The sequence below is a fragment of the Podarcis gaigeae genome (assembly GCF_964106915.1).
Source record: "Podarcis gaigeae genome assembly, chromosome: 13".
Taxonomy (NCBI): domain Eukaryota; kingdom Metazoa; phylum Chordata; class Lepidosauria; order Squamata; family Lacertidae; genus Podarcis; species Podarcis gaigeae.
Genome location: NC_139689.1, coordinates 18,583,420 through 18,604,802, shown reverse-complemented (window position 1 = coordinate 18,604,802; position 21,383 = coordinate 18,583,420). Strand labels below are relative to the sequence as shown.

The 21,383-nt window shown below is 46.4% G+C and overlaps 2 protein-coding genes across 9 annotated transcripts in view; one reads left to right on the top strand and one right to left on the bottom strand.

Annotated features, from left to right (window-relative positions):
- LOC310829366 (netrin-1-like) overlaps window positions 1-8,245 on the top strand; it is a 40,998-nt gene extending 32,753 nt beyond the window's left edge. For all 5 annotated transcript variants that reach the window (XM_083707718.1, XM_083707721.1, XM_083707719.1 and 2 more), the window contains 4 exons: window positions 1,399-1,548; window positions 6,416-6,469; window positions 6,569-6,649; window positions 7,494-8,245. In XM_083707718.1, the coding sequence (XP_083563844.1) occupies window positions 1,399-1,548; window positions 6,416-6,469; window positions 6,569-6,649; window positions 7,494-7,822 (614 nt within the window). In that variant the 3' untranslated portion in view covers window positions 7,823-8,245. The remainder of the gene's footprint in view (window positions 1-1,398; window positions 1,549-6,415; window positions 6,470-6,568; window positions 6,650-7,493) is intronic.
- LOC310829372 (sulfotransferase 2B1-like) lies at window positions 8,230-20,643 on the bottom strand. Of its 4 annotated transcripts, XR_014557248.1 has the most exons (9): window positions 19,572-19,783; window positions 17,779-17,882; window positions 14,344-14,491; window positions 13,709-13,917; window positions 12,215-12,341; window positions 11,039-11,133; window positions 10,717-10,897; window positions 9,115-10,574; window positions 8,230-8,869 (listed from the first exon to the last, which is right to left on the bottom strand). XR_014557248.1 is itself a non-coding variant. In XM_083707734.1 (8 exons), exons 3-8 carry the CDS (start codon window positions 14,486-14,488, stop codon window positions 10,435-10,437), a joined length of 897 nt encoding a protein of 298 aa, XP_083563860.1. In that variant the 5' UTR covers window positions 14,489-14,498; window positions 17,779-17,882; window positions 20,566-20,643; the 3' UTR covers window positions 9,570-10,434. The 4 variants fall into 4 exon arrangements, 3 of the variants coding, with proteins under 3 accessions (XP_083563860.1, XP_083563861.1, XP_083563862.1); XM_083707734.1 differs by lacking the exons at window positions 8,230-8,869; window positions 19,572-19,783 and adding an exon at window positions 20,566-20,643 and having other exon boundaries at window positions 9,570-10,574; window positions 14,344-14,498; XM_083707735.1 differs by lacking the exon at window positions 8,230-8,869 and having other exon boundaries at window positions 9,570-10,574; window positions 14,344-14,498; window positions 19,572-19,590.
- Between the last annotated feature and the right edge of the window lie 740 nt (window positions 20,644-21,383).

Sequence of the window (21,383 nt, the reverse complement as noted above, 5' to 3'; positions counted from 1 at the left end):
GTGACAGGGTGAGCTCCCATTGCTTGGTCCCAACTCCTGCCCACCTAGCAGTTCGAAAGCATGTCAAAGTGCAAGTAGATAAATAGGTACCGCTCCTGAAGGAAGGTAAACAGCACTTCTGTGTACTGCTCTGGTTTGCTAGAAGCAGCTTAGTCATGCTGGCCACATGACCCAGAAGCTTTCTGTGGACAAACGCCGGCTCCCTCGGCCAGTAAAGTGAGATGAGCACTGCAACCCCAGAGTCGTCCGCAACTGGATCTAACAGTCATGGGTACCCTAGATGGGTGTTTATGGTGGAATAAATGCTGTGCGTGCACATACTTTTTTTTTAATGTTGACATCATCAAAACACCAACCCACATTCTTCATATTTAATCTGGATTTCACCATCGGAAATCCATTAAGTAAAAGCAACCCACTGTATTTCTGCAGTCACCACTGGCATGGAAGCTTGTTAGTGCGTTTTTTTTGGGGGGGGGCAGTTCAGTGAGTAGTCCCTGGGGCCATGCATCCCTTCTTCCATGTGCTCCTTGTTTTTGACATCTCACATGATACGAGCTGGGCTGTTTCCACTGTTTGCCACATTCTGAAGGCATGTCAGAATCGAACAATCCACGTTGTAGGGGGTTTTCTCTCAGGATCTCAGCACGTGGGAGGAACTATCTTGGAGGCTGTCAGCACCTAACCTTCCTCACAGGGCCGTTGTGGGGAATTATATGAAGGGGAGAACCACGTACACCACCTTGTTCTCTTTGGAGAAAAGGTAGGATATAAAGAAAATTAATTTTTTTAAAAACCCAGTGTGCTACCTCTGTCAATGTTGTATCTTCAAAACCTGAAGATCACAAGTCAAGTTAGCAACCTTCCCCCTTCCAAAACAAACAAAAAAAAAATCATTCCAGTAGCACCTTAAAGACCAACTAAGTCAGTTCTTGGTATGAGCTTTCGTGTGCATGCACACTTCTTCAGATATGCCCCCTTCCACTGAGGGAAAATTCCTTCAGCAAGCTTCTGGGGCATCTTGGGAAATGTAGTTTTACGAGAGTCCTCAGAATTCTCAGAGAACCTTGCAGCTTTCTCATTCTTGGGTGGAGAATGGTGTGATATTTACAGTGGTAGCATAGGCGTGTCTGAATCCTTTCGATTTTGGAGTCTACAACTTGAGACTTATAACCTTTACCTAAATTGTGTGTGGCGGGGGGGGGGGGGAGAGGAGAGAGTCTTAACAGGCCCTCCGCCTGGGGCACAGCAGTAAGAAAGTCTACACAGCACTGGAGTAACTAACAATGGCACCTTCTCAGAAGACCATGCTGGGAGAGGGAGGGGCAGACCAGTTTCAGAGAAGCTCGCAGCATTCTAAGCCACTAACACCGTCTCCCCATTTTGTTTCCTCTCCAGCCTGCCAGTGTCATCCCATTGGCGCCGTCAGCACCATTTGCAACCAGACCACAGGGCAGTGCCAGTGCAAGAATGGAGTCACCGGCCTGACCTGCAACCGCTGTGCTCCAGGTTTCCAGCAAAGCCGAAGCGCCCATGCCCCCTGCATGCGTAAGTGTGGCCACTTTTCCTGAACCCTTCTCAGAACCAGCTGTTCGTGACGGTTCAGCCAAAAAGGCTATGACACCCGTCTGAACCGCTGCTTGATTTCTGGAGGTCAGAAACCTCCATTTCTGATGTTCAGAACTGAGTACTGATGCTTGTGTACCCAAAATGGTATCACCTGTGCTAAACAGAGTGGTTTCAGCAGCCTTTGGCAGAAGTGCGATATGAAGCGGGGGGCGGGGGGGGGGCTAACAGAGACACACACCCCCACAAAACACCCCAATGGGGACTGAGCACGCTCAGTAGCCACAGAATGCTGACTGAGGCTGTGTACGTAGAATATTACAGTTTACTCCAGCTCCAGTGCACACCCACAGCTAGTGACTGAAGCCGAGTACACATAACGTTAGCCGCAATCCATATGTGCCCTGTAGCTTCCTGAGAAACATCACTGTTGATGCATTTTCCTTAAACCAGCTGCCATCCGGTTTGAAAACATAAGCCACAGTTGAGCTGAGGTGTGTACGTCAAAGATAGCTATTGCACATGTGCAGATGACAGCTTCGTTGGAGTTGCAGTGGGGGGGTTGTTGCAGGCATGGGGAAACAAAGCAGGGAACAAGCATCAGATGAAGACATCCTCTCCCCCTCTGTGGTGTGTACAGCAATTTTTATAAAGAAAATCTTGAAACGCAGTGAGAGGGGCTTGGCCTCGGTGCATTTCAAGCTGCTAATGTGGACATAGCCTGACGGTTGGGGGGAAATGACAATAAATTCTGTTGGGAGGAAAAAATAGAATGGAGTATCCTATGGGGGGGATGGCAGACTGGCTGGAAAACTGGATAGGGGTACTTGACACTTCTGTAACATAGACTACATCTTGGGGCCCTTTATTTTTTACCCAGTGTCTGGTTGTGGGCATCTGCATATGGTTTTCAGTACAATAAAAACAAAAAGTCTTAAAAGCAAAACACCCTCAAAAACAAAAAAAAGTTCCACTCTCAGTAACAAAATACTACTTCCAAAAGATTGAGTTAAAGTAAAGCACTCAATTGTACGTTATATACTCAGTTTGTAGGTGGTACAAACATAAAGATAAACTTTAAATATTCCATAAAATAAAATATACACTACAGGCAAATATTAAGAATGCAGTCCTATAATCTGCTTATAGGCCAAATGCCCGTTAAATGTAAGTGCTCCTTAAAGGAATCAACAAGACACATTCAACATAAAGTCCTCTTCAGTGACCAGACATTTGTAATCTAACACAATAATATCTATAAAGAATAGTGGTTAGTGTTGTACCTCGGCTGCGGTGGAGGGTGGGGGGAAGGCTTAAACACATGGACACATCCCAAGACATTATCTTATCATAAAGACTTCAGAACTGGAGTATATATGAAACTTCTCCAGTGCAAGGTATTTAAATCCTGCACAGGAAATGAAAATATAAATTCTTGGAATTAAAATAAAGTATGCACGCTATAAGGGGTGCATCCTTAATATTTGTCCGCTGTATATATTTCACCTTATGGGATATTAAGAGTTTGTTTTTATGTTAGCATAAGCTACAACTGAGAATGTTTTACCTTAACTGGGTCTTTTTGAAGTTTTGAAAACTCAATAAAGTTGCTGCCGCCACCTCACTGCTGTATTCTGTTCAATATGGTACCAAGGCAATATCCTTTTCTATATTAAAAGTTTCATAAGCTAGCCCTATCTTTCCCCTGATCCCAGTGTAGTAATATATCAGCGACTATATTTTTCAGTGGTTGCCCATTTGTGGGATGCTGTCTCCAGGGAACCACGACTCGCACTGTCATTGTCAATTTTTAGGAGCCAGAGTAAGACATTTTTATTTACCCAAGCTTTGGGTGGTTAAATTAGCCTCTGTTGCACAGCTCATCTTTTAGTGGGGTGAGGTAGGAATTGTCTTCCTTATGGCATTGCTGGGTGAGTATTTTAGGAATTTTGTGCCATGTGTTATTTTCTTCAATTTGGCTTTTAATTGATTTCCTCTGTTTGTATTTTATGTTGCTGTAATGTTGCTTTGGACGTAGGTGGCGCTGTGGGTTAAAGCCTCAGCGCCCAGGGCTTGCCGATCGAAAGGTCGGCGGTTCGAATCCCTGCGGCGGGGTGCGCTCCCGCTGCTCGGTCCCAGCGCCTGCCAACCTAGCAGTTCGAAAGCACCTCCGGGTGCAAGTAGATAAATAGGGACCGCTTACCAGCGGGAAGGTAAACGGCGTTTCCGTGTGCGGCTCTGGCTCACCAGAGCAGCGATGTCACGCTGGCCACGTGACCCGGAAGTGTCTCCGGACAGCGCTGGCCCCTGGCCTCTTAAGTGAGATGGGCGCACAACCCTAGAGTCTGTCAAGACTGGCCCGTACGGGCAGGGGTACCTTTACCTTTACCTTAATGTTGCTTTGATATATTTTGTTGTTGTTGTTGAATAAAGAGCCTAATGCAATAAGGCCTCATCAGCACTATCTCTATATCTATCTATCTATCTATCTATCTATCTATCTATCTATCTATCTATCTCTATCTATCTATCATCTATCATCTATCTCTATCTATCATCTATCTATCTATCTATCATCTATCTATCTATCTATCTATCTATCTATCTATCTATCTATCTATCTCTATCTATCTATCTATCTATCTATCTATCTATCTATCTATCTATCAATCATCTATCTATCTATCTATCTATCTATCTATCTATCTATCTATCATCTATCTATCATCTATCTATCTATCTATCTATCTATCTATCTATCTATCTATCTATCTATCATCTATCTATCTATCTATCTATCTATCTATCTATCTATCTCAGTATCATACCATTTTAAACAGTAATGACTTCCCCCAAACAATCTTGGAAAGTGTAGTTTGTTAAGGATGCTGAGTTTTAAAGAGGCTTTTATTCCCGTCACAGAGCCTAGGACTTGCTGATCAGAAGGTCGGCGGTTCGAATCCCTGCGACGGGGTGAGCTCCCGTTGCTCAGTCCCTGCTCCTGCCAACCTAGCAGTTCGAAAGCACGTCAAAGTGCAATTAGATGAATAGGTACCGCTCCGGTGGGAAGGTAAACAGCATTTCCGTGTGCTGCTTTTGGTTCGCCAGAAGCAGGTTTAGTCATGCTGGCCACATGACCTGGAAGCTGTACGCCGGCTCCCTCGGCCAATAAAGTGAAATGAGCGCCGCAACCTCTGAGTCAGTCACGACTGGATCTAATGGTCAGGGGTCCCTTTAACTTTACCTTTATTCCCCTCACAAAGCAACAAGACCCAGGGTGGTTTAACAGTCAAGCCTTCTTCCCTGTGAACTTTGGGAATTGCAGCTCTCTGAGGGGAATAGCATACCCTCCAACATTTCTCTGATGAAAATAGGGACGTCCCATTCCATAATAAGTTTACTATCATACCCCATCCATCTGACTGGGTGGAGTATAAAACATTAAACATTTTCAAAAAACCAACTTCCATATACAGGGCTGCCTTCAATGGCTCAGCGGTTGGAAAACTCTGTACTAGAGTTTCCATACGTCCGGAATTTCTCTGACATAGCTGGCAAATTGGCGTTGGAAACAGTGTCCGGGTGGAAACTGCTGAAATGTCTGGGGAAATGCGAGCGTATGGCAGCACCTATGTCAGCAAAAAAAAGTCTCGACAACTTTTCTGGCTGGATTTTCACTTTTTGAAATATGGCAACCCTACTCTGTACCCTCAACATTTCTCCAATGAAAATAGGGACGTCCTAAGGAAAAGTGGGACATTCCGGGATCAAATTAAACCAGGACGGCTTCTCTAAATCAGGGACTGTCCTTGGAAAATAGAGACACTTGGAGGATTTGGAATAGAGGTTCCTTAATGCAGTGTTTCCCAACCTTGGGCCTCCAGCTGTTTTTGGACTACAACTCCCATAATCCCTAGCTAGCAAGACCAGTGGTCAGGGATGATGGGAATTGTAGTTCAAAAACAGCTGGAGGCCCAAGGTTGGGAAACACTAATGAACCCTCAGCATCCTTAGCAAACTACAGTTCCCAGGATTCTTTGGGGCAAGCTCTGACTGTTTAAAGGGGTATGGTGCAGCTTTAAATGTATAATGCAGAAGAAGAAGAATATCCTGCCAATGGTGGTGAACGGAAAGCCCCTCCAATAACCTTTCCGTCACTGTTCTGGAATGAGAAGGCGCTTAGAGAGGCTCTGCCTCCAAGTAGTTGCTAAAACAGGAAATGAGGTCATAGCTGTGGAAGCACATGTGTTCCAGAAAACCTTTGATCTTTTATCTTTCTGCAGGCGATGCTATATCAGGAAATAACTTCATAGGTAGTGTAAAGATCCCATCTGTAATGGAACTGATGCTGAAGCCTGTGAAATAGCCAGGCTCTGGCCTTCCAGCAGTGCCATTCAATTCGGGTGTGGGTGATTCATTACTAAAAATAATAATAATATTCTCTTGAGGTCTCATGTGCAATACTGAGGGTGGTCAGCATCAGTTTGGGTGGGGAGGGTGTGGGTGACACCCAGTCAAAACATGTAATCCAGCGTAGAGCTGAGGAATACTGTGAGTGACAAGTTCTTCATCATTCTGTAATGAAAAGCAGAATAACTGATCTAAAAAGAAGTTGGTGCAGCTAGACTTAGCTGTGCAAATGCCGTGCATTTAAAGCACATGGCTGCCCCCAAATAATCCCGAGAAACTATAGTTTATCCCTCACAGAGCTGCAATTCACAGAACACTTAACAAACTACAGTTCCCAGAATTCTTGTCACACCAAGTTTTTCTCTCTTCTGGGTAAGGAATGTTCTTTACTTAAAAAAATCAAAATCGAATGGCTTCTTCTATACCTTCCCTCCCACAGGGATCCAGGAAGTGATGACAACGACAGTCACCCCACCGCAGGAGTGGAATGCAGGTGACAAGGAAGGAGTGGGGAGGGAAGGGAAATGTTATTTTGCTGGAATGTTGATTTGGGAGGTGGTTTTACACCAGCCTAACCTGATCCATTCAATAGGTACTGAATGTCAGACCCACTGTAAGCCGCCGCGAGGACGGGTCCAGATGAACCTGAGGAACTACTGCAAAAAGGATTACGGTAATTCACAATTCACACTCATGTCTGAAACCGCAGCTCCCCACACCCTTTCAGCTCTCTGCCACCAACCTCTCTGTGTGAAGTTGTTCTTTACAAATGAGCGAAAAGGAGGTTGAACCCAGAAGCGATGCCAGAGACTTCTGACATAGCTCATTCGGTAGAGCATCAGATTCTCAATCTCAGGTTTGTGGCTTCAAACCCCATGTTGAGCAAAAGATTCCTAAATAGCAGGGGGGTGGGCCCTTCCAACTCTACAATTCTGTAATTCACTTTTTCTCCTCCCCCTCCCCCCAAAAAAACCCAGCCAGGAAGCCCTAGGGCCATGAACTATCCTAACTGTAGGAAAGATTATAGTTTTGAAATGGGAAACATTGGGAAATCCCACCTTTAAAGGAAAATGTAAGGTGAGATGTGCAGGCTTGTTCATAACATAATTCCCACTATCTGCACATCTTTGCTGGAAGCACAAGCCTTCTGGTAAGTATTGGGTTTTTGTTTTGCAAGGGATTATATGCCCAGCAATGACATCACAGGCTTGAAAATGGGGGCCAGGAGATGCTCCAGCTTCTGGGGAGGGAAGAACAGAACAACTTACAAAGGGGGTGAAAGGTCCCACGTTCAATCCCAGGCATCTCCAGGTAGGGCCAGGAATGGTCCTCTGCCTGAATCCCTGGAGAGCGACAGCCAATCGGTGTAGACAATACTGATGGAGGTGAACCAACCGTCTCACTCAGTATAAGCCTTGTCCTTTTGCGTGTGACGCCATAGCTGCAGGGCAACACCATGCAACCATTTGTTGCGACTTCCCAAGGGTCATTTCATCCTTTTTTTCTGCCACTGCCAGTTCTGCGTGCGCAGCTGTTGTCCATGGAGAAGTCGGGCACGTGGTGGCAGTTCACGGCCTCAGTCCTCACCGTCTACCGCCAGCGCCGAGTGCCCATTCGGCGGGGCGAGCAGCCGCTCTGGGTGCCTGAGCAGGACCTGGCATGCCGCTGCCTCCACCTCCAAGTCAGCAAATCTTACCTGGTGATCGGCAACGATGAGGAGTCACCCGACCCTGCCCGGTTAATCCTCGACAAAAACAGCCTGGCCCTGCCTTGGAGGGACGCCTGGGCACACAAACTGCGCAGTTTCCAGCAGCAAAGCAGGCGTGGGAAATGCAGACTCAGCTGAATCAGCACGGGGGGGCGGGGGGAGCAGGGAGGAAAACAGAGTGAGGGAATGGGGGGGGACAAATGGGTACATTTGGTAATACCCCTCCACTTCCCTTGATATTAGAGAGCATAAGGGAAACATTTGGATTTTTAAGTGTTAGTTTTGAGGACGTATAGGCCTCTCTTACCGCCTCCATCCTCTCCTGTGTGGCAAGGAACGCTTGAAAAGAAGTCGATCCCAAGGCAACCTGACCTGATCCGCGCCTGTCAAACTGAAAATGTGCAGACTGGAGCATAATTATCCCTCCGCACGTGTCTGAAATTTACGGCGCAGTTCTCCGCTCAAAGAATAAATAAATAAATGCCAACATGCATATTTCAAGATAAAAAAATGCTTTTAGAAATAATGTACATGGAGATAAATGGTGTATTTAAATACGTATTTTGTGTGGGGTTGGTTTATTTATTTCAGTTGCAGGTTAATGTGGTAATGAGGATGGAACAGACTTGCAAATGAACACATAAATTGGACATGCGTGCCTGCCCATCAGCAGAGGGGAAAATACCAGCCCTTTGAGCGGGGAGGGGCTGAGGAACTTCATTTCCACAATGTGTTTCGGAGATCAGCATCCCTATCTTGCTGTCATGTCTACCAGGTGGCTTGCTCTGAGTCGGTGGAGGAGGGAGATACGTTTTGGGTTGGGTGTTGTTGATGCGCTGTAGCAGTGGATGTACTTATTGCTTTCTGGCGGCAAAGCTCTTGCCAGATTGCGAAACTTGCTCATAGGCAGGGGAAAGGCATATCATGTGTTTGTGGCACGGTAGGAGCATGCATCTGTTTCTCCCTCGCAACAGCCCCCCTCGGTGATGCACAAGCAAGCAAACGCTAAACTTTGTGCTCTTGGGAGGTACTAGTAATATTACGAATGAATACAGGAAAATGCAGCCCACGTTCCTCGCGGACTTAGGGTAACTAAGGACTCAGTCTCGGGCGCTCCTCTTCAGAAGCCCTCGGAGGGCAAAGGGACTTCCTCCCAGGCAAATCTGCTCCTTCCTGCCTGTGCCTCTCCCCAGCGGCGTAGCGTGGGGGTGCAGGGGGGGCCGGGCGCAACATGGGGGGGTGCGCTCGCACTCGCAGCTCTCTGTCCCTACCTGGCTCGCTCACTCTCTCTCACTGCAGTGCTGGCTGTGCGAATCCGATCCGAGCCGCCGGGTTGCCGGCCACTGTGTGTGGGGGGGTGCCAGGCATGCGGGTTAGGGGGCGCAAATTACTTGCCTTGCCCCGGGTTCTGACAACCCACACTATGCCACTGCCTCTCCCTTGTTTCCACCTTGTCTCTTGCATGCAGGCACCCAGGATGCTAGGGAAGGCACAGGCCACCCCACCCACATTGCAGCAATGGCGGCACACGGGCTCAGACTCTCTTAGCTAGCAAAGCAGCTTGGGTGCCTGCTCCGAGCTGCCGCCTGAGAAGCAAAAGGATTAAAAAAGAATAAGCAGAGCTTTCTGCGAGTCGAAGGAGTGCGGAAAGAGGATGGCACTTTGCTTACTGACTAACGCAGCTAACAACTCACATCTCAAGAAGCAGGCCCCAATGAGTGTAAAAGGACTTCCTCCCAGCTCAGGCCTGCCAGGAAGGAGAGAGATACTTGCCTGGAAATACTTGCCTGGAAAAGCAGCAGCAATTAAAGATATACGAGGCAAGGAGTGTTGAGGTTTGGTGGCAGCAGCAGAGGAGAAGAATGGGATAACCTAAAAACCATGATAGGGCAAACACAGCACAGCGGCATGTACTTGATTTAGGAAGCCTTTTTCCATTGCTATTGGTTAGTGGAAAAGTAGGTTCTTGCTTCAGGTCGGCAGATGTGTCACCTGGGCAGTAGAAACATGCGCTTCCTGTCAAAAAATGAAGGAGGGAGCTACCTATGGTACAGGGCGAGCTTTGAGGCAGTGCAGATGAGCTCATAGTGCCACATTGTCCTTGTCTAAAACAACTACACCATCTAGTGGACAGTTGGAAGAGCTATTGCTGCTTTATTAGTTCAGGGAGGCAAAATTTTATAACCGGTCGCGACTGCAAATAAAACAAAAGTCACCTGCAAGAGGAAAGGCAGTCAAAACTGGCAAAAACAAATGTTCTTTTGTAGTAAAGAGAGGCACAGGATTATTGTGACACAGCAGCAAAAGCACACAAGAGAACTCCTTGCCTGGGGAAGAAAATCTAGCATGTGAAAGGAAAAAGGAAAGGTCTGACCCTTTGTCCCTGAAAGGCTAGCTTTCTAAATGCAGGAAGCATTTTATTTTTGGGGGGATGACTCAGACACACAACAACATCATCACCACCACTGCAGCTTGATATGATACAATCCAAGAAAACTTTAATTCTTCCAGTTGTACAAGCTAGCCCTCTGCTTTCTATCAGAGTGAAGAGCTCCTACTGTTCATTGCTCAAAGCATAAACCTGCACTGGAATCCTCAGTAGTGCTGATAGCTGGGACTCCTATATTACGTGAGAAGTGAATGGTAGCTTTTGTGTTAAAAAGAGTAAGCTGGTTCTCATAACAAAGGCTGGTGTATAATGACGTTAGAACAGGGGAAATTCTGCACCTAACGTTTCCCTCTCTGAAACCTTAAGGTTCCTGGTGGATTTCAGTTTGGAGTTCATCCCAAGGAAATCTGATCCCTGCGTCTTTCATCTTCTCCTGGTAGAGATGATGGAATGCAGCACTCTGCTCTGAAGTGAAATGATTTTTCCAATCTCCAGAAATCCCTGCAAAAAAAAAAAAGGTGCGTAGGGGAATATGAGAGAGCTGGAGGGATCTTTTACTCTAGACGTACCACCTCCTCAAATATTGAATTGCAAGTAGTCCTGCCAAAGAATTTCCCCTCCCCGGCTTTCAGGGTTTTTTTACCTTTCCTTAGGAAGGGGCTGATCTTTTGGTTCATAATATCCTCAGGGACGAGGCTATAGTTCACCATCTTGTTTCCCTTCATGGCTTCAAAAGAGGCATTCTCCACCACGGAGTCAACAGCAGGCACATCTAAGTCCTTGCCCAGGAACTGGCAGATGCGGAGAACGCTGCCCCGTAAGTCCTGAGAAGGGGAGATAGCGAAGGTTGGAAAGAGCTAGACTGCCAGGGCCTCAGAGTAGCCTAGAATGGCTTATGGGTCTGACCTGAGAGAGGACCAGGGGTTGAAGACCAAAGAAACCTGTTTTTTTTCTTAATAATTCACCTTCAGCAATTCATCATAGGTCAGAAGGAGAAAGTTTGCCTGGTCTTTGTAGGCCAGCCAGCTCTTGACATGATCAAACCAGGAGCCAAAGAGAACTAAAGAGAAACAGAGAGGGGATTTGTTTTGTGGTTTTAAAGAGAAGCAGCAGCAGCATGGGGGGAAAAATGAAGATTAAATTTAAAAAGATGCAATCCTACACACAGTCACTTGGAAGCAAGCACTATCAGTTTCGGTGAGACTTATGAGGAAACTTTCATAGGATTGTTCTTTTGCTGTCTACAATATTGTCCACCAGGAGCCACAGTTTCAAACGAAGATTCAGGCATATATGGACATAAGTGAATGAGAGAGATTGAAAGCTGCTAATTCATCCTTCTCCATCTGGTTGTTTTGAACTACAACACCCATCATCCCTGAGCACTGGCCATGCTGGCTGAGGCTAATGGGAGTTGTAGTCCAAAACATCTGGAAGACACCAGGTTGGGGGAAGGTGATCTGAGTGAATCTATTTTTAACCAACAGCAAATTGTTAAGAACCTACATAACTCAGATGCAGAGGGGAGTTATGTGCTTTGGGGGGGGAGGGATCTGTGTGTGTGTGTGTGTGGTCACACCACACCCACTTGTGGCCACACCCACCATTGCCACCCTTCGTTTAATTGGTTCCAGGTTAAGCGGGTTTGACAGGTTGGAACTGACAACAGACCAATCAGACTTACGGGTTGCATCTTTCACTTCCTTTGGAGGTGAGCAATGCAAATTACTAGGAAGACTATTGGCAGGATTGCCATGTGAGATTGAACAGAGCCAAAGGCCACAGCGTAGGGACAATGTGTGGGTCCAGCCTGCCCTCAGCCAGCCCCCTTCCACCTGCCTCCTTATTAACAACCAGTCCAGGAGGTGACACTGGCTGGCAACCTCTTCCTTAGTCTCAGTGCTGCCTTTGTTGATTTCAACAGAGAGGAGGGTGGGGACAAAACCAGAATTAACTCAATCTAGCTATTGTTGGCTCTGGCTCTGCCTGCTATTGCTGCTAGCGCCACCTGCTGTCAGCCTCCCAGCCTTTCGACCAAGCAGCCCCAGTGGGGATCCAGGCTACACCGCTTGTGACCCCTGACCCCTCCTACCAATGTCAGGTCCCACTGCCCTTCCCAGAAAACCCACACGCTCATGTACCTTCCCCTGAAATAAACTTCCTGATGAATCCCCCAAAATCCTCCTCGTGCTCCAGAAATGAAGCCATCTTGGTGTAATAAAAGAGCGAGACACAGACGTCCTTGGGGTCGCGGACGGTGTAAATGGCCTGGAAAAGAAAGTTTTGTCAGGCGTTGGGATAACTCTGCCAATGGCTCTTCCTCATGCTGCAAGGCAGGCTCTCTCCTAGGGAGGCAGGGAGGGTCACCAGCAGCGAAGAAAACACCTCCCTTCTCAGGGGGTCATGAAGAAACTACCTCTATGGCACTCTTCTGTCGATTAGGGCAACTCAATAGTCTCTGTGATGATGTCGATTATTATTATTAGATTTATATACTGCCCTTCATCAAAAGATCTCAGTTCTGCCCCATGCACTGATTGGTTCCCTAGCATTGACAATGGCACCATGCCCCTTCCAATAATAATAATATGGTCATACCACTTACTACGTTTGCTTCATGATACAATTTTTCAGGTTGCGTTCTGCGGTGACCCAGAAGTACCGGAAAGGGTTACTTCTGGGTTTCGCCACTCGCGCATGCGCAGACGCGCAAAATGACGTCACAAGCATGTGCAGAAGCGGCGAATTGCAACCCATGCATGCGCAGACACACAGAATGGGGCTCTGGAACGGATCCCATTCACAACCAGAGGTACCACTGCAATCCATTCTTTACCCTAATGTTCCAGGGCAGGTTACAACAATGAAAAACACCATATTAAAAACAGTTTGAAACAACTTACAATAATGGAAATAAGGTGAGTACTAAAGCATACATCTCAGGTGTCAAAGGGCAGTGTAAAGCATAACTTAGGAGGCCTCCCTGGCCACCACCCTCTGAGCTTCTTCTTTTAAAAAATATATTTTTATTAAATATTTCTTCGTTTACAAAAATACGTGCATTGTCTCTTTTTCCAAGTTGTGTTTTCTACAGATCAGTTTCATTTGTTGTGAGACATTAGTGTTACATACAGTGTTGGGTTAGGAAGAAAAGAGGGGGAAAGAAGGGGAGGGAGGAATGATAACAGCCTTATTAGAAAAACTAACCAATAAACTGAAACTGACGTGGGGACAAATAGAAGAAGACACCTTCACCCTGGTATGGCTCTTCTTTGTCACATCCACAGCCCAAGAAGACGACAACAAGAATCCGCCGACAGCATATGAATCAATCTGGCTAAGCTGATCCAAACACACACACACACATACCCCCCCAAAAAAACAAATCTCACTACAGCCAGCCAAAGACAACCAACCACACCTTAGGCCACCCCAACCTCTCTCACCACCAAGTAAATAAAACAAGCAAATAGTAAGAGAAGCCACACATGTGACGCTGACACAAAACCCCACATATACACTAAGTGGAAGAATAGAAGCATTGCCACCCGACCCTCTGAGCTTCTGAGGAAACTGGGGTGACCAAGAGAGCCCCCTCCTCTGTACCTTAGCACCCAAGAAGGTCCTAGACTCACCTTAGCCTGTGAGGTGAAGAACGATTCTGGAAAGATTGCTGCGGGTAAGTGAGAGGTTATGAGGCGGGGACACGTTTGGTTCTCCAGATATTTCACCGCTGTGACCTGTTCAATCCAGGGCACCCGTTCCCAGCAGGGTAGTGACCGTGAGAGAGTGGGATCCCCATTGCTGTGGATCAAGGTGAGGATTTCCTTCATCCAAGTTGTTCCTGGGAGAGGACGAGAGATGAGCACCCTCTTGGCCTCTCCCCAAGGGAGTCAGAGAGGGCACCTGCAGACGGGATTTTGAAATAAAAAGGAGCTATCCAGGTTAGTTTGCATCACCTCTCCTGTCCCCGTAACAGCTGGAGATGCAGCACAGTTCAAAGGGTGCTGCTTTTTGAAAAGCTGCGCCTGTTGAATTTCTGCCTGTCCCGCAGCTGTTCAGAGTAAGAAACAAGCTTAACAAGGGGGCGGGTGTTTTCCTGTGGAAGAGCACTAGCTGGGATCTGAGTATCTTCTAGATTCAAATAGAAAGAGTGGGGTAGACAAAAATGAGTGCATAGAGTTTGTCAGTCCAGAAACTCCGGGCAGGCGAGAGGCCAGGGGTGTTGTGTTGTGTTGTGTTGTGTTGTGTGTGCTTTCAAATGGCTCACCAGATTTTGGATACGTGATGTTGAAGACGTCGCTGTCTTGCACCTGGAAGCTCCGATGGGCATACCGAACGCTGTCTTCACTGTGCACCAGAGCGGGGAGGGTTATTCCACCGTACTCTGTGGAGTGTGCAGCCCGCCTGGCCATGGTCTTGGGATTGTGGGGAAGAGGTTGAAAAGAAGAAGACGGAAACGTGCACTTATTTAATTGTCGCATTTATTTAATTGCCGCATTTATTTATTTCATGATTGCATGCTTTAATCTGATTTCAGTTCCTCGCTCATTTTAATATTGTTCATATTTTCCCTACTGTTTTTTCACTGATGATTTGACTGTTATGTCCTTTTTTGCAAACCGCTTTGAGGTTTTGTTTTCTTATGGTCTTCCTGTGCTCAGGGAAACGGTGAGTGGAAAACATGAGGCAATTCATCCGGGCAGAGTCAAACCCTGGTTCCATGTCCCCACATTTACCCCTCTGGATAGCTCAGTTGGTGGAGCATGAGGCTCTTAATCTCAAGGTCATGGGTTGGGCAGAAGAGTCCTGCATTGCCGGGGGCTAGACTAGATGACCCTTGTGGTCCCTTCCAGCTCTACTACTCTATGATTCTATATCCTGACTGCTTCTCCAAGCTGGTGGCTTACATGGTCTACCCCCTCTCCATTTTATCCTCACAACAATCCTGTGAGGTAGGTCAAGAAGCTGCAAGGCAGCGACTCTTCCAAGTGAGCTTCATGGCCAAGTGAAGATTCGAGCCCTGGTCTCCCAGGTCCTAGTTTCACACTCTTAATCATTACACCATACTGCCTTTCTGTATGAATGTGGCCTAAAGGTCAGAGCCTGTAAGTCCCTACAGCCCTTTATTGTTTATTGAGTTGTTTTTCTTGGGAAACTTGTGATTCATAAAGTCAACAAAGTGGGTATTGTGACCCACAACTCAGGTACCATGTACAGCAGAGGATTCTGATGGTGGGTGAGGGTCAGATTATACCAGGGAGCAGGAGAGGGGAGGACTGTCAGTATCCCCTGCCAGCATCCCCTGACTCAGGGAGGGAGTTCTCTGCAGTACTGCTACCTCCCCATCTTCAAAGAAACCACAGAAATGAGACGAGGGCCCTTTAACCAGCCAGGGAGGCGGAGCCTACCATCACCCAGGTCTGGTCAGCCTATAGGGGGCTTCAGTTGCCTCCAGCTATCTGCAGGGGCAACATCTCTGTTGGTTCATTTTACAGTGGTACCTTGGTTCTCAAACTTAATCCGTTCCGGAAGTCCGTTCCAAAACCAAAATGTTCTAAAACCAAGGCATGCTTTCCCATAGAAAGTAATGCAAAATGGATTAATCCGTTCCAGACTTTTAAAAACAACCCCTAAAACAGCAGTTTAGCATGAATTTTACTATCTAACAAGCCCATTGATCCATAAAATGAAAGCAATAAACAATGTACTGCAGTCACACATCAATCAATCAGTAGCTGAACTGGTTTCCACACAGTCACAAAAAAGCCACAAAAACAGAAATGCAAAATAAATAGCAAAAACAGACAGACCTCAGCATAACACTCAAAACAAAAGTGTGGCACTCAAATCGGAAGTATAACACTCAAAATAGAGCACATTCAGCTTCCGAAAAATGTTCACAAACTGGAACACTTACTTCCGAGTTTGCAGTGTGTGGGTTCCAAGTTGTTTGAGTACCAAGGCGTTTGAGAACCAAGGTACCACTGTCTAGGGAGCTGGCCAAGGTCCTGCAGGCAAAAGACATCTTGTGAGCCTCAAGTTCCCACAGAACTGAACAGTACTGCTTAGGAACACATGGAGCAGCTTTGCACCAAACCAGACCATGGGTCCATCTAGCTTAGTACTGTCTACACTGGCTGGCAGTGGCTCTCCAGGGTTTCAGGCAGGAGTCCTTAAACCCACCACATGGAGTTGCTGGGGATTGAACCTGGGACCTCGTGCATGAAAAGCTGATGCTCTAACACCTTGCAGCTTCATCAGCTGGGGTTCCCACTTGTTCACTGGCAGGGGGAGGGCTCCTGGCTGGCGCAGAGTTGCCATACTTGCTGAGGAGGAGGAAAGCAGGGGCAAAAAGAAGGACACAGGCCTCGGGGTCTGCTGACCTGTGCCAGAGGCCTAGCAATCCTGCAAAAGTCGAAGCTCTAACCCAGGCATAGGCAAACTCGGCCCTCCAGCTGTTTTGGGACTACAATTCCCATCATCCCTGACCACTGGTCCTGTTGGCTAGGGATCATGGGACTTGTAGTCCCAAAAACATCTGGAGGGCCAAGTTTGCCTATGCCTGGTTTAAGGAATCAAAAATAAATGTTCACAAATACACAGGGTGGGTGCAAATGCACAGGTACATAGACCATATTCTGAAATGGTGCAGGTAAGCAATCCTGAAGCAATTTTGACTCTCCTAAATGACCCCAAATATTTCCCTGTGGTAGAAGGAAGTGTTGGATATTCTCTCTGTGTGAGAGAATCATTTGTTCCAGAAACAGAGAAGAACAGAGAAGAAGTTTCAAGAAGCAGCTGAAGGCTGAGATTATTTTGTCTGTGCAAGGACACTTTCTGTGGGAACTTTTCTTTGGACGTGCGCAGTGTGCTGAGCAAATGTTCTCCCACATTTCCCCATCACTTTCCTTACTGCAAAATTACTGGGTTGGGAGAGGGTTGTTGCCCAAGAGCTCCAAAGCAACTCTGGTGGTGAATTGCAAACTGAATTTGCCAGGATGCCACTGAATCCTGCCGGAAAACACCATTAGTCTGACAGTGCCCCCGCTGAACTAACTGAGCTAAAAGCTGAACTTTTTAACTTGGACTGAGGCTAGGGCTTAACATTCCCATTTATATGTTGCATTTAATAACCTAAACTGAGCTTGACCCAAAAGCTAAGCCCATTTTAAACTGACTCAGGAGCAGGGAGTGGGAGCAGCAAGGAAGATCAACTCTGAGCTTTCAACAAACAGTTGGGATCACATACCCTCCAACATTTCTCCGATGAAAATAGGGACATCCTATTCCATAATGATGCTGGTGATGATTATGATATAGTATTTATATCTCTGGGTGGCTTCCAACATATATAAAAAACATAACAAAACATTAAACATTTTTAAAATTCCTACAGGGCTACCTTCAGATGTCTTCTAAATGTTGTATAGTTACTTATCTCCTTGGCTCAGGGAATGCATAACCATATCCTCCAAAATTTCTCTGATTAAAAATAGGGATGTCCTAAGGAAAAGCTTGGGACATTCCAGGATCAAATCAGAAACTGGGATGGCTTTGTAAATCCAGGAGCGTCCCTGGAAAATAGGGACACTTGGAGGGTCTGGGATGATAGTCAAAGGAGGGGAAGGGGAGACAGCTGTTTGCGAAGGCTTCTCTATTTGATCAACCCTTTGCATTTTCAATAGGAGGAAAAAACACTCACCTGTTGCTTCTCCTTTCAGAGGCCCAGATCCCCAGCAGCAGAACCTGCTTTACTGACTCCTGGTAGCATGATCTCTGCAGAGGGGCGGAAATCCAGGCCACTCACTGAAAGACACACAAAAGGAGACTTTGTTCTTTGGGGAGGGAAGGCTAGAGGGAGGCAGCAGAGCAAAACCAAGGCCACATATTTTGATCGGCACCTCTCCTTTGCCTCATAGGAATAAAAGAGTAATCCAGACATATGTGACCATATGTCTCCACCACAGCCAGCTCCTATCCTCACACCGCTTCCTTCTTAATCATTGAAAAATAATTGTGTGTGTGTGTGTGTGTTCTCAGTTGTTCTTCTTGGCCGTGAAAGGCAATGCATGTACAATGCATCTTTCTTGTAAAGAAGGCTTGGTGCCCTGACTCCCACCTGCAGCCTAGCCCCCAAACCTCCTATAGCGCTCTCCCCTTCCAAAGAACTAAGACGTTCTGAATTTCCACTCCTTATCTGGAAAACGTTACTGGTGAAACCAGGAATCCTGACTTCACCTAAGTCCGGGTGAGTGAGAATCCTTTTTACTGCCTGAGGGCTCATTCACATCTGGGTCATGTTTTAATTTGTATATCATTCATTCATTCATTCATTCATTCATTCATTCCCCATGCCACACATAATTTTATACATTTCTATCATGTTGCCTCTTACTGGTTTTTTCTCTAAACTAAAAAACAACAACCCTACTTTCATCTGAAATCCACTTCCCTACAAATTCTCCTCATTGGATTTAGTTCTGCTCTCCAGAACAACAAAAAACAAGTCTGCTCTATCTTCTGCATGACAACCCTTAGTTGAAGACGGCGATTGTGCTTCTGCTGAAGCATAGTTTACAGTTTAAATGGCACACTGCACTATGGTTACACTAAAGCGAGGGGGGAAGCTTCTGATCTTCATACCGGAGCAACAGGGGAATGGGCACAAAGTGGGGCAAGAAGGCTGGGCTCATGTCCCTAATGCTAAACCATGGAGAACATTCACACATTCAGCAGAGAGCCCTCAGGTGCTAAGTAACCAAACAAAGACTAAATCAAGAGTAACCCCCCAGAATGTGAAGGCAGTGAGAGATTTTACTTTCTTGGGCTCTATGATCACTGCAGATGGTGACAGCAGCCCCAAAATTAAAAGACGCCTGCTTCTTGGAAGAAAAGCAATGACAAACCTAGACAGCATCTTTAAAAGCAGAGACATCACCTTGCCAACAAAGGTCCGTATAATTAAAGCTATAGTTTTCCCAGTAGTGATGTATGGAAGTGAGAGCTGGACCATAAAGAAGGCTGATCACTGAAGAATTGATGCTTTTGAATTATGGTGCTGGAGGAGACTCTCGAGAGTCCCATGGACTGCAAGAAGATCAAACTTCTCCATTCTGAAGGAAATCAGCCCTGAGTGCTCACTGGAAGGACAGATCGTGAAGCTGAGGCTCCAATACTTTGGCCACCTCATGAGAAGAGAAGACTCCCTGGAAAAGACCCTGATGTTGGGAAAGATGGAGGGCACAAGGAGAAGGGGACGACAGAGGACGAGATGGTGGGATAGTGTTCTCGAAGCTACCAACATGAGTTTGACCAAACTGCGGGAGGCAGTGGAAGACAGGAGTGCCTGGTGTGCTCTGGTCCACGACTAAACAACAACAAAGTTCACATCTAGTTACATCTCTGCTCCTCTGAGGCTACTTCCTACATCCATTCCCCTAAAAGAAAACTTACTCCCTGCAGCCATTCCCCGTTCCTCTTGACTGGACTCCCTGCCTTTAATAGCTGCAGAATATGGAGCAATTCAACAGGTGCTTCTGCTGCTGCTGCTACTGCTCTCCCCCCTCCCCCTCCCTGCTTTTTTATGGCGATGCATTTGAATAAACTGGCTGCATTTCTGCTTGTTGTGCAGCAGCTAAAACCACAGGCACTCTGCCAGGAATAAACAGTTGGCAACCCTTGTCCACTTTTCATTTAACGGTCTATTAGAGCACTCATGCAACTGTAGCTGCCAGGATTCTGTTAGCACAAAATTGGAAAACCCCAAATACCCCGACCGTTAAAGATTGGCAAATTAAATTATTTATGGATCTGGCAAAAATGACGCAGAACATTAGACAGCAAAAAGGTTCAAGGTTTATCGACAATTGGTCTAAATTCATAACATATATGGAAACAAATTCTAGAGATATAAAAATCACAGTAGGTTTAATATAACCCTTGTGATGTGTTTACGCTAAAAAATGAAAAACTGCAGAATGGATTTAAAATTCACATAACCCAAAACCGAGATGGAGGGAAGTCAAACGTTATTTATTGTTAATTAATGTTTGTTTTTTGGTTGGTTTAGGTGTTTTGATTTGGTTGATGTTTTCTTTTCTTTCTTTTTTCTATTTTGGTATGTGTTGGCTATTTTTCTTTTTCTTTCTTTGCTGTTGTTTGGTTATAGAAAACGAATAAAAAGAAGTTTGGAAGATTAAAAAAACACACCAAAAAAAAAAAAACGGTCTATTAGAGCACTCAACCTGCCTGGCTTTCAGAAAACCCAGGAGTTCTCCCAGCTTTCATCTTTATTGTAAACTGCCCCCTCTCTCTGAGGGTCTCTCCCCCCCCCCACCGCCCCATTTTGGCCCACTGCACATAAGGATTTCCTCCAGAAAAAGCCACCTAGGCAGTGTTTTCTCTCCTCTCTCTGTAACAAACTCAACTCCCTTCCCAGAGCATCTCAAACTCCGTGAGTTCTCTCTGTCCTCCCCTTCCCATAACCTACTAAATTTCACTTCATCCCCAGTGGACCCAGGAGTCCTGATTTTGCGATAACCAATCCAAGGAGGGCAGCGCTGGGCGGGACTTCCCTTTGAATAAACTTGCAAGCGTTGCCTCCTTTGCCAGGGGAGCCTTCGCCGTTAAGGTGGCACCGCGGAGATGCCCCTCGGATCTCGTCATTTCCCAGCCAGAGGAGGTGCCCAGCTTGGCCGGTTGCCAGAATGAGAGGATGCGAAGCCAGGGAATGAGTGGAGGGAAGTCTGTCTCCCTGAGAGCCATCCAAAGTCACATCTCACCCGGAAGGTGCCCAGGGGGCTCCTTTTCAGGAAATTTATGCAGGGCGTAAATCTAATCCACGAGGATGGTTGGTGCTCCAGGCTTTGCCTCTGGGTGTGATCCAGCTGTTTTTGGACTACAACTCCCATGATCCCCTACAAGGAGGTGCTGGCAAGGGGATCATGGGAGTTGTAGTCCAAAACAGCTGGAAGGCTCACAGTGGGCAAAGGCTGCCCTAAAAGGCCTGCAGCAAAAACAAACATAAGCTGTTCTGGTTTAAAGCTGTACAGAGGTACCTCAGGTTACAGATGCTTCAGGTTACAGACTCCACTAACCCAGAAATAGTATCTTGGGTTAAGAACTTTGCTTCAGGATGAGAGCAGAAATCGCGTGGCGGCAGCAGGAGGCCCCATTAGCTAAAGTGGTACCTTAGGTTAAGACTAGTTTCAGGTTAAGAACAGACCTCCAGAACAAATTAAGTTCTTAACCCGAGGTACCACTGTATGTGAAATTCAGACCCCAACACTTTTTAGACTTGCCACTTTT

Coding starts and splice junctions, on each gene's coding strand:
- LOC310829372 (XM_083707734.1), bottom strand. CDS start 14,488: ATGGCCAGGCGGGCTGCACACTCCACAGAGTACGGTGGAATAACCCTC. Junction 10,898..11,038: donor CCTATGATGAATTGCTGAAG/GTGAATTATTAA, acceptor TCCCCTTCTCAG/GACTTACGGGGCAGCGTTCT. Junction 10,575..10,716: donor CAGCCCCTTCCTAAGGAAAG/GTAAAAAAACCC, acceptor TTTTTTTTGCAG/GGATTTCTGGAGATTGGAAA.